The 16,406-nt window shown below is 38.4% G+C and overlaps 1 protein-coding gene across 1 annotated transcript in view; it reads right to left on the bottom strand.

Moving 5' to 3' along the window:
- Positions 1-16,406, bottom strand: part of Sh3gl2 (SH3 domain containing GRB2 like 2, endophilin A1) — a 171,621-nt gene that overhangs the window by 17,156 nt on the left and 138,059 nt on the right. Inside the window, exon 3 of the mRNA XM_051188131.1 lies at positions 11,395-11,467. Coding sequence (XP_051044088.1) covers positions 11,395-11,467 — 73 coding nt within the window. The remainder of the gene's footprint in view (positions 1-11,394; positions 11,468-16,406) is intronic.

Genomic DNA, 16,406 nt, shown 5'->3' with positions numbered 1-16,406 from the left:
AAGAGCAGCATGCTGGGAATAAACACACCATTTAAAATAAGAAATAATAACAAAATATTTAAAAGTTACAGCCAGGTTTATACTTGTTTTCAAGACTATCTTCCTTTCATCCACTGTGATATCAAGTAAAAATACATTGACAATTCATCTGCCACAGCAAGGATGAAGATCCCTTGGCTCATGTTTATGAACATCAGAGATAATCTAGGGCAGAGCAGGGAGCCACATCATTGCCTAAAACACATCTTCATGTTTAGATTGTCAGGAGAAACATAGACTCAGCCATCTAACATGTAGAACAGAACATGTTTTCTAGAAGTTTATGTGGCTTATGGGAACTCATTTCTTCTCCAGCTCTCCCTAAGAAGAGCCAGGCATCATTGATAAAGAGAGAAGAGATTTTTTTAAAAAGATGATGCTGAGAGACTGTAGTGTCATCAATGCTACCACCTGGAGTACAGACACAGAAAGATCTTGAAAGTCTCGTTCACAAGTTGAATATTAGAAACACATTTCTTTCCGTGTCTGTCATTTAGAAGTACCTACTATACACAGTTCACACATAGCATCTTTTTAATCCTTTCAATAGCCCATCAGACAGTCTTTCTTTCTCTGTCTTACAGCGAAGCAGAGAAATAAATGATTGTTTCATGAAGACTTCACCTTTAAAGAACTGACAACAATCCATCAGGAACATTTCTACAAAACTAAAGGAGAAGTGCTAGTTAATTCATGTCATGAGAATGCAGAATACAGACAAACACAAGAATGCTACAGATTGCTATTCCTTATGAAATCTAATATAAAATTTATCAACAAAATCCTAGACTGGCAGCTATCCAAAGGATTATACACAGGGACCAAATAGAATCTACTCCCAGAACAGAAACCTTTTGTGTCTGCTGTGGAATATTATCTTACCTTAAAAAGGCAGAGAATTTTATAGATGCTATAATATGAGTAAGCCTTGAAGATATCCTAAGTAAAATGAGCCAGTAACAAACAAGAAAAACTACATGAGTTCAGTAGCATGGGATATTAAGAGTACATGAAGTTACAGCACCAGAATGTAGAATGATGGTTATCGGTGGGTGGGGAATTACTATTCAATGGGAATATTTTTATCTTCACACCTGAAAGGGGATATGGGGTTAGACCACGGTGATAACTATACTGAAATATATATTTAAATTTAGTCAAGATGATGAATTTTAGGTCATCTGTATTTTACAACAAAATCCTTAATTTTGAATTAATAATATTTAGAGCTTTTTTTTCATTTTCGTTATGTGTATGAGCATTTTACATATACTGAGTCTATGCTCCACATGTGTGGTTGGTGCCCTTGGTTGCCAGAATAGGGCATCTGATATCCTGAACGGTAGTTACACAGTTGTGAGCCACCACTCGGTTGCTGAGAACTGGACTTACATCTTCCATAGAAGCAGCATGCACTCCTACCCATTGATCCATCTCTCCGGCCCCTTCATTTTGAGTTATTTTAATTAAATTTATAAAGTCTAGTACAAGGATTGCAATGGAAATATGAGTATAAATCTGCAAATCACACAATTGCATCTGAGTTTCATACTTTCAATCAAATCTATGTAATGAATAGTGGTTTTGCACATGTTTCGTGATAGTATGCAACAACTATATTGCAGGCAGACTATATTACAGCACACCTATGGCATGTGACTTCCACCATCTCATGCTTCCAGAACTGTGAACATGGCACCCCCCTCAGTTTACACACTAATGTTGACTGAATACCCACCAAGGTGCAGACAGCAATGAAGGCTTAGGTAAATCTCCTGTACTTAAATACTGTGAAGAACTGAGATTGAGAAGAAGGTCTGCTTGCATCTTGTATAAGCAGGGAACTCAAGTACTGGAACATGCTACTTTCAACCCAATAACTGTCTTTATGTAACACCAGTCTCTGAGGTGACAGCTAGCCCTGAGTGGGAAGCAGCAGAGCAGTATTTTAAGACATTGTGCTATGGTACACTAAGCAGCTGTAAGAACTCGTGACATGGACACCAAATATTTCCCACCTCAGAATGGGATGCTGCAAGGAGCCAATAAAGATCTCACAGCATGGCCTGGGAAAGCAAGCAATTGCACCCCAAGAGCATAAAATAGTTTGTATGATTTGAAAAATACACAATTATCACTTTACTAACATTAGGAGTCTTTGCTTGTGCGTTTGTAGAGAAAAGAGTGGCATTTGGTCTATGACACTGATGGGGCCTGCCTCAGGTCAAGTGGGATTGTGTACCTGAGAGGTTCTCTACAAGAACTGCAGGGCCCTGGAGAGGGAAGGTGAGCGACATGTCTTGAACACCTAAGAAGTGAAAGGCATGCTAACAAGTATCTTTCACAACCATGTTTCCAAACACAGAAAACTCCCCAGCCTTAGCACAGGATGTGCTGTCTTTTATTTTGTAGTATTAAAGACACTTAGTTATAAGTTGAAAGCGGTAATGGATATATTCCCAATCTACCTTCACTGCATATGATAACTAGGAGCTAAAATCAATAGTGGCAAATGATCTGATAACCCAAAGAGTCTAATTGGGAAACTCCATGCAGGGCACACTTACTACATCAGTTTCGGTAACAGAGTGATTTCCCAAACTTGTCTACGTGATGTTTGGTATGTGGGTCAGCTGGGGTCAGTTAGAGTTAGCAGAATTGATGACTAGACAATTGGGGACCTATTTATTACCTTTAACAATTTCCCCCAAAGATTTGATAAAATTAAGAAAGTTCTCTAGACTTTTCAATAAATATATATGATATACTGTCTATCTCCAGACATGTTTTCTTCTTTACTGTATTTATTCTCAAAAGACCTATCCTTCTGAAATTCAACATTTCCTCTTACTTGTAAAGGGGAATCTGATCGGGGATGTCCTTCTGTATGCTATGAATGTATGTTTTTCTTATTGGTTGATGAATAAACTCGTTTTGGCCAATGGGCAGGCAGGATGTAACCAGACAGGGAGTATAGGTGATGTTACCAGACTAGGAGAATTAAGGAAAGTGAGACTCAGAGAGTGAGTTGCAAGGGAGATGCCAGGTAGCTACCAAGGAAGGAAGAGACCTGGTCATCTCCTGTAAGCCAAGACCGTGTATAGGTACACAAATTAATAGCGATGGGTTAATAATTAAGAGAGAGCTAGCCAATAAGAAGTCTGAGCCATAGGCCAAACAGTTTATAATTAATACATGCCTCTGTGTGTTTATGTATGACTAAACAGCTGCAGGACCAGGCAGAACAGAAACTTCTGTGTACAAATCAAGCTTTCTATAATAGAATTACCAAACTTCTACATTAATTTTACATTAATGATTTTTTTTTGTATTTGGGTCAGTTGGGATCAGTTAGAGTTAGCAGAAATGATGACTAGGAAACTAGGGACCTATAAGCTTTCAATAACTTTCCCAAATATTTGGTAAGATGAAAAAAGCCCCCTAGACTTTTCAATAAACATGATATACTGTCCATCCAGACATGTTTTCTTCTTTGTTGTATTTATTCTCAAAAGACCTATCTTTCTGAAATTCAACATTTCCTTATGATTGTATAGGGGAACCTATCCTTTGTATACTTTGAATTACTTCCCACTGTCAAGAGATGGTCAAGTAAAATCTCTGTCTATAAGTAAATGCACATCCCTTACTCATTAAGTGAAGGCTGGATGTTGTATATTCACTCATTCATATATGGCTAACAGAGGATAAAGATGTGCTGGGATCAATTCTGGGGCCCTAAAAATACATGACGATAAATGAGCAGGTCCTCCTGTCAAACAGCCAACAATAAATGTGTTGTCCAACCAAGCATTTGGTTAAATGGATACTAAGGCATATAATTAATGTTCAGTTCCACTACCAACAAGTAGCTGATCATCATCTTGTGTATTCATCTTTGAAAGGAGATGACTAAAAGAACAGCCCACAGGAAGAAATGCAATTTTAATATAAAATTATCCCAGGGACTAATGAAGCATTTAAAAATTAATGCAGCCTACTTTTACTTCCACAGGCAAAATTCCATAAGTGATAAATGAAATTATTAAAAAACTCTCAACAGAAATCCAATACCCCCAATTTAATACCTGGGATTTCAAGCATACTGCATAAACAGCACACAGGCATCAGGGAAGCTCCTCTACAGAAAGGCAAGTGCCTGCTATGCATAATAATTCCCATGTGTGAACTGCTTCTTCCCCCGAGAAGCTTGGAAATTATTATTGTTTTATAATATTCAGGGCAGAGCAATTGCTCCATGAAAACTGAAAAGGCCTCTGGCACAGAAAGCATGGCAAGCCTAGAAAGACCCCATACTGTCACCTGGCCAGGGCTATCAACCTAACAAGAGGGAAACATCCACTGTATCAGTAAGAAGTGGATTTTCAGGAAATTAAAATAATTAAAACGGTCTTGATGGAAATCTAATCATTCATTCCTTTTTTGAAATTAAAGAAAACTCTACAAAACACAAACCAAAGAGCTAAATATCAAATCTTTATCAAACTTGTTTTGCCCACACATGTCCTAGAACTGATGTTTACACAAAAGGGAAAATGCATATGACACATTCTGTGTACATCTGAGGGCCGGTAACCCAAGGAAAATGAAGACGACTTCCACCTGCCCTTTGTGGAGCAGCTGTAATACATCAGCCAGCCATGCTTCATAACTCATGTCACCATTGCCAAGGCTGCCTGTGCCTGAGATGAGTCCAGGGAATGCAGCAGGAGGGAGATGGGGAAAGAGCTGTCAGCTGAGCATGATGGAGGGGAATGGGCAGTTTAGCCAGGCAGGGGGGCCTTATAAACCACTTTAATCCTAAAAGCATGAAAAAGAAATTAATGTTTTATGTAACATTATATGATTGGATTTGCCATTTTAAAATGCCAGGGATGAAGATGGACCTTCATAAGGAATGTTCATGAATTCCTGAAACCAAACAAACTCCTTCATAGCCTTTTAGATAAGAACTGAGTTTAAAGAATATAAAAGTTTTGAGAGTCTCCAACTGTAAGATGTGAAACCAACACCTAGGCTGGTGTTCTAACAGAGGTACTCTCCAAATACTCTGGATATGTAACTTCCCATGATTCTGTAAGAATTTGATGATTGGCCCCAGTCATGGTCCTCACCTAACTCAAGTCACATCTTTTATATTCAGTAGCACTGTTCAGCCTCCAGAAGGGTTAATCCAGGTTTAGTTCCTGGGATGAAGAGTAGGGAGCAGATGTAGAGAAGTCTGGGGATTCTCTTTGTTCAGCTATGCCAAGGCACTGAGGACTCTTGGTATTGGTTAAACCCCTGTGTCTTCTTTCAAGGACAAGTACTAGCTGGTTTTGAATAACCAACATAATATCAACTAGCAATCTTCAAGGAACTCCATGTGATGCCTATTTACAGGACAAGAAATTCAGAGAGAAAGTGAACCCTATCTGTCATAAATTATCAATATGAATTGTTTAAATTATGTAGGTTTATTATATGGAATTTTGTTTGGTTCTAATTTCTTTGGTCTGACATTTATTTGCATTTTTATGTGATCTATCCATAAATACTGTTTTTCTTAAGAAAATGTGAATTTGCCTGATGATGGCTTTAAGTTTTTTTGTAGGTAGCATTGGTCCATTCAATTCTCAGAGTCACAAAATAATTACAGTAACAAGTAATCAACACACTTAGTACTCTATTATGATGTGTTATTTCTAAAATTTTCTATTTGCTCCAAATACCTCTTTTGATCTGTCATCTAAACAACAAAATCTCAGTCCCACAATCTATTTCTTTTCTGAATTTCCATGGTACATACATTGAAAGCAAAGGGTCTGCTGCATCCAAATGAAGTAGAGGATCCTGCTTTCAGGCAACACTAGCATGAATAGCTATGGGCTTGAGAGACAATCAGATCTGTGTTCCCATTCTGGATTTCTGTACCCTCGATAAGTAACCTGGTATAGTGGTTTGAATAATAATGGGTCCTATGAGATCATATATTTAGATGTTCTCCATTACCAGGAAGTAGAACTGCTTGGGAAAGACTAGAAGGATTAGGAGGTGTGGCTTTTTTGGAGTAGGTGTGGCCTTATTGGAGGAAGTGTGTTATTAGAGGTGGGATTTGAGGTTTCAAAAGCCCGAAGCCAGACCCAGCCTCTCCCTCTTTCTCTCTCTCCAGATGAACTACTGCTCTAGTGCCTTGCCTGTTTGCTTCCTGTCATTATGAACATAGATTAACACTCTAAAACTATACTAAAGCTCCCAATTAATGCTATCTTTTATAAGAGTTGCCTTGGTCAACTTCAGATGTGTCTCTTTGGAGCAACAGGATACAAACCACATTGCTTTTCAAATTCTTCCATGAAACATTAAAAGAAGCAACACTATTTGTCTTTATTTATTTATGTCTTACAAAGTCAGTATAAAGTCAATATTATCCTGATACTTCAACAAGAGAAACATATATACACACAGAGGTGGTGGGGCTAATAAGTGTAATATTTGAAAACCAATAACTGAATTCAAGAACACACAGTACTATCACCCACTGTGACAAATTCAACATATAAAAATAAATAAATGTAATAAATTATATAAACAGAAGTAAGAATAGAAACCACATGATCATCTCAGTAAATGCAAAAGAGGCTTTTGACAAGATCCACTATTCCTTTATGATAAAGTTACAAAGAAACTGGGAACAGAGTGAACATATATGACAAAATATTACATTTTATTACATATATATTACATTATATTACATAGAGAAAAACTCAAAACATTTCCACTAAAATCAGGAACAAGACAAGGTGGTTCACTTTGTCTACACTCATTCAGTACAGTACTGGAAGCCTTAGCAAGAGCAATAAGACAAGAGAAGCAATTCAAAAGAAATCATACAGACAAGAAACAAGAAAAGTGCCCTTATTCATAGATGATATAAGTCAATACATCAAATCCTAACCACTCCACTAGGAAACTCTTAGAATTGGGCAACACTTTAAGCATATTACCAGGGTACAAAATGAGCATTTAAAAATCAGTAGCCTTTCCATATGCCAATATCAAATATGCCGAGGAAGAAACTGGGAAGCCATCTGATTGACAAACGCCATAAACACTAAAATAGAATGACTCTAACCAAAGAAGTGAAAGACCTCTCAAACATTAAAACACTGGAAGGAAATTGAAGGAAAGGAGAAACTTGAATGTGCAAATATATCCCAAGCTCATATTGGAAGACTCAACATTGTAAAAATGGCTATCTTAATAAACACAATCTATATTCAACATAATACCCATCAAATTTCTAATGCCATTCCTCATAGAAATAGAAAAAAAACATTAAAATTCATCTGGAAGTACAGACATCCAAAGTAATCCTGGGAGTGGGTCAGAAACCAGTAAGGCTAGACTATACCTCATCTCATATCAGTTTATATTACAGAGCCATGGATGGAAAACAGTGGGGTACTGTTGCAAAAAAAAAAAAAAAAAAAACAAAAGAATACAACAAAACATTCAACTATGAACCCAAACAATTATAGTTACTTGATGTTTTACTAAGGTGCCAAAAATACTCATTGAAGAAAAAACATCCTCTTTAACAAATGGTGCTGGGAACCTGGCTGGCTATCTCCATGTAGAAAAATTATCTAGATCTTATCTTTCACATCTCCAAAAATCAACCCCAAATAGAAGGAAGACCTTAAGGTAATAATGAAATGTTGGAAACTGCTAGAGGTAAAAAATAGGGAAAACACGTCATCGTAGTGGGTTAATTAAACTCTTGGAATAGGACCTACATGCTCAGGCAATGAGGTCAACAGCTGATAAACAGGGCCTCATGAAGTTAGGAAACAGTTATGAAGAGACAGCCTACATGATGAGACACAATCTTTGACAGTTATACATTTAATAGGATTAATATCCAGTTTACAAAGAACTCAAAAGAACACACAACAAAGAAAACAAACACTCCAATTAAAAACATAGGTATGGGACTAAAAAGAGAGCTCTCAGAAGTTACAAATGATGAATAAACTTTTTATAAAGTGTTAGTCATCAGAGAAATAATAATATTTTGAGATTCCATCTCATTCCAGTCAGAACATCCATTATCATGATAAAACAAATGACAACACCAGCTGGCCAGAGTGTGGAGAATAGAATGGGAACCTTTTTCATTCACAGTAAAACTAGTGCAAACACTATGGAAACAAGGGAGAGTTCTCAAAACCCAGAAAATAGAACCTCCATATGATCCAGCAGTACCACTTCTGGGCATAAATGCAAAGGACTCCATAAAGCTAGGCATGCTTCAAATGAAAATGCAATACACAATGAAATTTACCCAGCTTTGAAACAAGGCAATAATGTAATTTATAGAATAATAGTTAGAACTAAACATAAAACAAAACAAAAAAAAAAAAAAACAAAAAACAAAAAAACAAAAAACAAAACCAGGTTAAGTGTGGCAACTCAGATACTCAGATTCAGAAAGATGAATTATACGTGTTCTCCCTCATACATGTATCTTAGCTTTGAACTTTAAATGGGTGCTTATGAGGGAGCAAATTTCTGTACAGGCCAGGAAGTGAGAAATGGGCCATGAGAGGGGTGAAAATGAGGTTTTGGCAGATGCTAGTTATCAGAATAAGGTTACATGAAAGTAAAGGAGGAAACAGTAAAGGTAGGAAAACACTTAAGCAGAGATGGGGGCAGGGAGATGTGAGAGGAGAGGGTAAAAAGTGAGGCTGTATTAAAAAGCCGTAATGCAACTTCTGACTATGTAAGCTAATTAAAAAATAAAACAAAGAAATGTGAAAGCAGTGCTCTGTGCTGGTGGATGAAGCTATTCCCAGGAGTCAAAAGTTATTAAACAACAATCCTAGAGCCAGGGGTCCAATATCTCCCTATGAGTTATTGGTCATAAAGGCTCCTGAACCACCCCTCAATACAATCACTGCTGCTGTTGGTTGCCCACTACACCTATATTGTAAGACCATTTTGTTGAGGCTACCACACTCTCAGATAGGAGGCACTGAGAAATGAAGCTGAACTGAGCTGGAAGCTTCCTCCCTGCTAGCTAGCCCTCATACCATCAGTAGGTTCTTTTCAGGCTACTAGAGGAAAACTGTCAATGCCACATTAGCAACAGCCAAGCAAGATATGTGTCTTGGTGCAACAGTGGCATGTCTCTTATTGAGGCAACCAACCCCTTCCTGATTAAACTTTATGGGAGAAAATGTATGCCTACTTCCAGTTTAGTTCAAAATCCCCATGATGGGAAGGACACAGGCCTTAAGTGGTAGCCTAAATCAGTAACTCAAAACTCAAAAGTTTTTCTAAATATTTCATTTCTACCCACACATTAGTGATACCATCAGAGAAGTTTGTTTTGTAATAGATATTAGCTATTGCAGATATTCATAACTGGTGAAGTTTGAGTGTTCAGCACAAAATGAGATGTCTACTCATAGCCTCCACATGGAGGGAACAACACGGTAGAGAAAGTAGAAAGAATATAAGAATTGGAGGAAGAGAGGAGTATTGTAGAATACAGTGTTCAAGGTGGATGTGGCTTTCCCTCAACTCACAGGAGGTATGATTATCTAAACAAGATTATGTCTGTCCACATTCCATCATGGATGGGGGGGGGATCTCATCAGGCTCCACTTCTCCCAGAGGATTCAGAGGCAGTTCAGTTTATGGCTTCCAAGAGAAAAGGAGTCATAATCCATGGTATAAGTCACTCATCAATTGCCTAGGCTGCTACAAATAACCCTCACCCAATGTTTGTAAGCAAATATAAGACACTCACTGGATCACACACACACATACCCACACAGACTTGGTAGTAAGAGACAGACTATTTGTAAAGTAGAAAAGTATCAGTGGGAGGAGGGAGAAAAGAGAAAGGAACTGCTGACTAAACTGAGTTACATTTTAAAGATGAGAATGTATGCTCCTAGTCTGTATTGAAGCTGCAATAGAACTTGACAAATACTGTATTTTTCTTCTCATTCCTAACACTAGGCCTTTCAACAGTTAGTTACGAATATAATTCATGCATGAAAATGAAGGAATCACGGGGTGCCTTAAGGATCTTTGCAAAGATAATAGGAATATCTCTTGCTTCTATAAAACCATCACTGTAGTAAAACATGGTGAGGCGAGATGTTCTCTTTTCAAGCCTTGACCTTGTACAGTTGTTTGAACAAATGTGTTCATCTATGAGATCTTTATATCTCCATGGAAGAAGGTAGGCAACTGCATGAAACTTGGCTTCTTGCTGCTCATTGCATGGCTTACAAATCAGCTTGAAATCGACCTGGTCTACCACCAGTTAAACTTGTTTCTGTACCCTATCATATATCTTCTTCTATATTTCCCCCTACCATATCATCTCATCTCTAATATGGCTTAATACAAAATAGAGAGAATATTATTTCTATATCACTGATTCACTTTGAAATAGCAACTGAGCTGCCACTGCAATTAAAGATGGAAAGAAAGCTGTAGTCAGCAGCTAAGAGTCAGGAGACAGCCTGCAGCATCAGCACCATGGCTCTTGTCTGCTTCCCTCTGACACTCTCTTGTTACCCTCTGTCACTAAGACCCTGCATCTGAACCCATTGAGATTGAAATAATTACCTGTATCTCAAGGACTTCCAGAGACCTAACGTCCTATGTGAAATTCCCAAAGAAACTAGACTCAAGGGCCACCAGCTTTCCAAATTCTCATATTTCATTCAAGTAGCACATTTAGTCTCACTTCAAGTTATAGCTGGGGTCAAGAACTGAAGCCCATACAATGTCAGAGGCCTATGATGGAGGCCGGTGTGCTAGAACCGACAGAGACAGAAGCAGCCATACTTGGTTATCTAGACACACTCCATTATCTCTGATATAATCCTGTCTCAGATCTAGTGCAAGAGGTTAGCAGGAACTGATGCTGGCCTATGATGTGCCTGAAGAAGAGAAGGGACAGCCTAGGCTGTATGCGCATAAACCATTTGTATGTCACAAAAAATACCCGGCTTCCTATTTTTCTTATCTTTTGGAAGTCATCACAATCCATCTCAAAGCCATTGCCTGTTCTTTCTTACCACTTCTTGAAAAATTAAAGAGAAGATACAAAGATCTTGTAGCTACCATGACATGATTTGTCACCCAAGCTGTATACACTCACTGTTAAAAACACTACAGTTGGATAAAATACCACATATTTTGAAGGCATTTCAATGTGAGCTTTAAAATGACCCCTCCGTCACAGGAAGGAGAAACCTACCAAATCTAAGCTGTCTGTCAGTCAGAGGCTAACCTGAGAGAACTCCAACTGTACAAGACAACACTTACCTGGATTGGGTTGAAGATATTCGATTGTTTTCGTCATTATTTCCATCACAGCCCTGCTGGTGACATCCACTTTCTGAAATAAAAAAAAAATGTACATATATGTTTATGATAAATGGCACAATCATTAGCTTTAGAGCCTGAAGTTTTTTTTTTTTTTTTTTTTTTTTTTTTTTTCTGAAGCCTATATAGGACCCCAGTGGGACAAGCAAGGAGTGACAGGTGAGACACTATGAGGAGCAACTAGAGGGAAAGACGACTTTGTGTTGAGCACTGTCTGTTGAAAAGTCTATCCACCCAAGAAGGGAACTGATAATTTTGCTTCAAAGTAAACTTCATTGCCTTTCAGCAAAATTAATAGAGTTTGTCGGTAACATTTTGCCTTCAGGCTTTTGCTAGATGCTATGAATGGGCCATACTTGTCAACAAGTCTGTCTTCCATAAAGAATAATGCTGGGACACCCAGGTGGCTCAACAGATAGAGCTCATCTGCCAGCTTGTAGACCTGAGTTTAATTCCTGGAGTCTACACGAATGTAGACAGAGAGAAGTAGTAACTCGTAACTCACGGAGCTGTCTTCTGACCTCCATACTCACACTATGACATATATGTTCCCACATGTGCATCATGCACAAGGTGGGGGGGGGATACAAAAAAGATCACAACAATAATAAAAACTTAAAGAGTATATCTTCAGTTCTGCTTCTACTGTCCATGTACATTCTGACAACATCGTCAGAATATAAAGGTCTTCAGTAAACACATCTAGTTGGTTCTGAACCTTTGACTAATTATAAATACCAATTCCTGACTCTAAAAGTCCTGTCTCAGAACACTGTGGATGGTCAGCATTTCCCCCAGCAGTCCACCCCCACCCTCTCCACACAGCCAGGTTAGGGAAACATTGTAAGCTAGAGCCATTCTTCTTTGTTCATGAAAATCTTTCTTTTTTTTTTTCTGGGGGGAGGGGATCGGGACAGGGTTTCTCTGTGGCTTTGGAAGCTGTCCTGTGTAGATCTGGTTGACCTGGAACTCACAGAGATCTGCCTGCCTCTGCCTCCCAAGTGCTGGGATTAAAGGTGTGCACCACCATTGCCTGGTTAAAATCTTTTCTTAGGCCATGAAGGGCACTTTATAACACAGCTGACTAACAGATTAAACCAGTCCCCCTGCCATTGATAACATTTTTTGTTTTAGCACTTTTTACAGGACCACAAATGTTACTAACCAGTCTCTACAACTAATTGTATTTGGTGAAACTTGCTTCGTACAGAGTAAACCTTCTTCTCTTTGATACTATATCTTTTAAAGTATATTATCTTGTCTTTTCAATATTTAATAACATCTTATCCCACCAAAATCATAATACAGCAGGAAGTTATGACTATACAGATAAGCAAAAACATTACTTTTCTTGTAACACTGCAATGATAATGGTATAAAATAATTTTGGATGTAATAGCCTACCGATGAACTCTATTCCACTGTCCTTTTGACTGACTCAAAATTTTAAGATACTTGAGGCTTGGATGATACTGGCTAAAGGAGTGGCAGCTCCCTATATCAGATTACTGCAAAAGGAGGCCCTGACAGTTTTATCAAAGTGCCAGGCAACCTTATAGACTCAAGTCATAGAATGTTTGATGCCAGTAGAAAGAGCTCAAGGTTGTATACAGAATAAACATGCTGAAAGTGTGGAGGACATGAGAGGAAAAAGTTCTATTATTGACTGTAAGAAAGACTGGAATGGAGGAATGAGATGCCAAATGTATCTAATGTCCTCTGGGGCCATCACAGGAAGCAATGTTGCCCAAGGTTTCTAAGAAAGCAAGCATCGAAAGTCTTGAGACTTGAACCACCTGATGTCCATTTGATACTGTAGTGACATCTTCTGCTAGGTGGATGACTTGTATAAACACTCCCCATCTCTTTCACTATAATCAAAGAGTTTTAAGCATCATAAGGAGAAAACATATATAACGAGGTTCAAGAAGCTTGCCACAGACTGCTCTGTTGTTCCTGAAAATGAAAGGTCCTGTAACACGAATAATAAAGATCCAGAGACAGATATTGGCATGTGTGCCACCACTGCCCAGCTTCTATGGCTGTGGCTAGCTTTGCATTCTGATCCCAAGGCTTTATTAATCACAAACAATATATCACCACAAATTCCCCACATGAGGTTATGTTTCTTTCCAATTCCAGAAGACACCAACTAGGCCTGGAAGGCGTTTTGTACTATCCCTAATTTGGGTTAGGGACCCAAGAGGAGCCACCAAACAGGGTCAGGAATAAAGAACTGCCACCCTAACCCCTAGTTACTTATGAAAGTTTGTGGTAATATCTTGCTTGTACAAACAAAGCCCGTCTGAAGATCAGAGAATGGAGCTTGCCATTAGCTAACATATAGGTCTGGAGGTCTGTACAGACAGACAGGAAGTGAGATGTCTGGGCAGAAACAGGAAGCGATATGACTAGGAGGAGAGAGGATATAAGCTGGGAGAAGCAGGAACTTGTTCTCTTGCCTGCTGACACAGGGTAAAGTGTGGCTGTGGATTGCTCCTTCTCTCTGATCTCTCAGCATTTTCCTTTGTATCTGACTCTGGGTTTTTATTACTTAGACTAATTAAGAACTCCTTTTACAAAAGTCCTCAATACTTATGGGACTTTCAACTACAGTAAATATTTGGACCTGACCCCACAGAAGGGACACTACCATACTAACTTGCTGGACCATTTATCTCCAACTCTTCTGCCTTCTCAACAGAGGCTACAGCCACAATGTCCACAAATAGGTTAGCAAGAAAGATATGGGAAGCAGTTACCAGGTATCAAGCCAGTGGTCCCAGCTCTACAGGGATCTTGGAGACAAAAACATTAAGAGTATTATGTTTGCTCCCCAGAGTAGAATTCAACATTGAAATGGAATGGAGACAAAAAATAAAAATATCTCAGAGTTCCCCACAGTCTGACCAAAGTCTCTGAAGAAGTTCACACACACACACACACACACACACACACACACACACACACACACACACATATATATATATTTGGACTCTACTCATTAATGCAGACACCTCCGGTGCTTGTTATCAATATAAGACAAGCTCCATCAGAACTATTTGATAAGAGTATAATATAAATTTCACTTGAAATTCTTTAATTTTATAAACTTTATATAAAAATTGCCATAAATTAACCAGACCCAATGTCTGTACAACTCAACAAACTTCTATACAGCTAGAACAGGCATTTGGAACAGAAGCTGTGTAGGTTCACATAAAACTTTACACTTTCAGCACAGAATATATTTTAGGCACTCATCACTTTTGAAAAGATCTTCATCCAATATGGTTATTTCTGTGGTTTCTTTTCAGGCCATAGGCACAACATGGAATAGCCTTTAGCACATTCTTCCACTGGCTCTTTACTTTTTATTGGATTCTGCTGGGCTATTGCCTGATAGAAATAATGGACACAAGAGCAAGAAATCAGTAGTACAGTAGCCCAATCCCTGACCTTTAAATACAACTCAAAATTCAGAGAGGAGGAATGAACTTCCAAAGCTCACACTAGTGACATGGTTATGAATGAAAAGTCCCCCCAAGTCCATACATGGAAGTGAATGGTCTAATGACTACTCACTGTTCTAGAGGCATCTTCCAGGAGACGGGTGATTAATCTCTACCTTCTATTTTTTATCCTTAGGACTCTGGCTAAACAGACTATATCAAATAATGACAAATCAACAGCACAAGTGGTGATAATCCTTAATGCATCTTATTAGGTTCCTGCTAGGAAAGCCAGCCATATACCTAAATGGGAAATATCCAGTCTCTTCATACTAAATCTGGTAATACGGGAATAAAGATTTATCATGTATTTAAAAAAAAAAAAAAAAAAAACAAGAGCTTAATTCCATGTAAGAACAGCACAATTTACTTTGAGCTTATGATGTATATGTTTGTTTTTACATTGTCCAAATCTTCTTATCATTGACCTTTGATATATTCTTAATTACAACATCTCCTAATTTGGAGAGTTCCCAAGCCTTCATTTTTAGTTAATCTCGCTTTGACTGAGAAGGTACAGTATATAACTTTGGACATGAAGCATCTCCCTAGAATGTTCTGTACTGAAGACTTTGTTCCATAGCAAATGAAGCCACTGTGCAAGGTGACTGGGACATCAGGGTTCTGCTATGACTGATGGGATTAATTCACTAACGAGCTCACAACTAACTATTGAGAACTGGTGAGAACTATGGATGGTGGGACCTGCTTTGAAAAGTGGAATTGCTGACAGTATGGACGGTTGTATTGTCCTGGCCTCTCCACTTCTCATCTCTGCATCCCAACCACCACTCATTACACAGCCTCCTTAAGCCATGAGCTGCTGTTGCCATGATGCACTGCATCACATCGCCCAAGGCAATGAGCTGGCTAACTTTGGAAGCAAACTAGAAAAATTGAATCAAAAGAATTAACTTCTTGATCTCAAGTATTTGTTACAGCAATGAATGTTATTTGTTTGTTTGTTTGTTTTGGTTTCTACCATGGGGCTACTGGGGAAGATTGTTGAAAGGAAATGAACTGTGAATGGATGGATGCAACATAGGCTCATATTTAAGGACTGAAAACCCATGTGTAAAATATGGCTTTCTTTTCAAGGCAGACCCATAGGCACACATTCTTCACAGATTCTGTTTTGTTTGCTTCCATCATTTTAATGCTGAGGTTTTTAGCAACTCTCAATACTTCAGACTCTTTTTCCATTAACCAGTCTTGAAATGTATAACTGTGAGTCCAGAGAAACAGACTAACAAATAAATGACTCTCTCGGTCCCGGGAGAAAGCTCAGTGGTAAAGTGTTTAACACATAAGCCCAAAGGCCTGAGATGGAACTCCACAACCCACCAGATACACCAGCACAACTTCTTGATCCCAATGTGCCCTATCCTATGGCAGATGGAAGTTAGGACAGGAGCCTTAAGTTCACAGATCAGCTAGCCT

This window comes from Phodopus roborovskii, unplaced genomic scaffold, assembly GCF_943737965.1.
Source record: "Phodopus roborovskii unplaced genomic scaffold, PHOROB, whole genome shotgun sequence".
NCBI lineage: Eukaryota > Metazoa > Chordata > Mammalia > Rodentia > Cricetidae > Phodopus > Phodopus roborovskii.
Note: the sequence above shows the minus strand (reverse complement) of the source record. Positions and strands in the feature narration are given on the sequence as shown.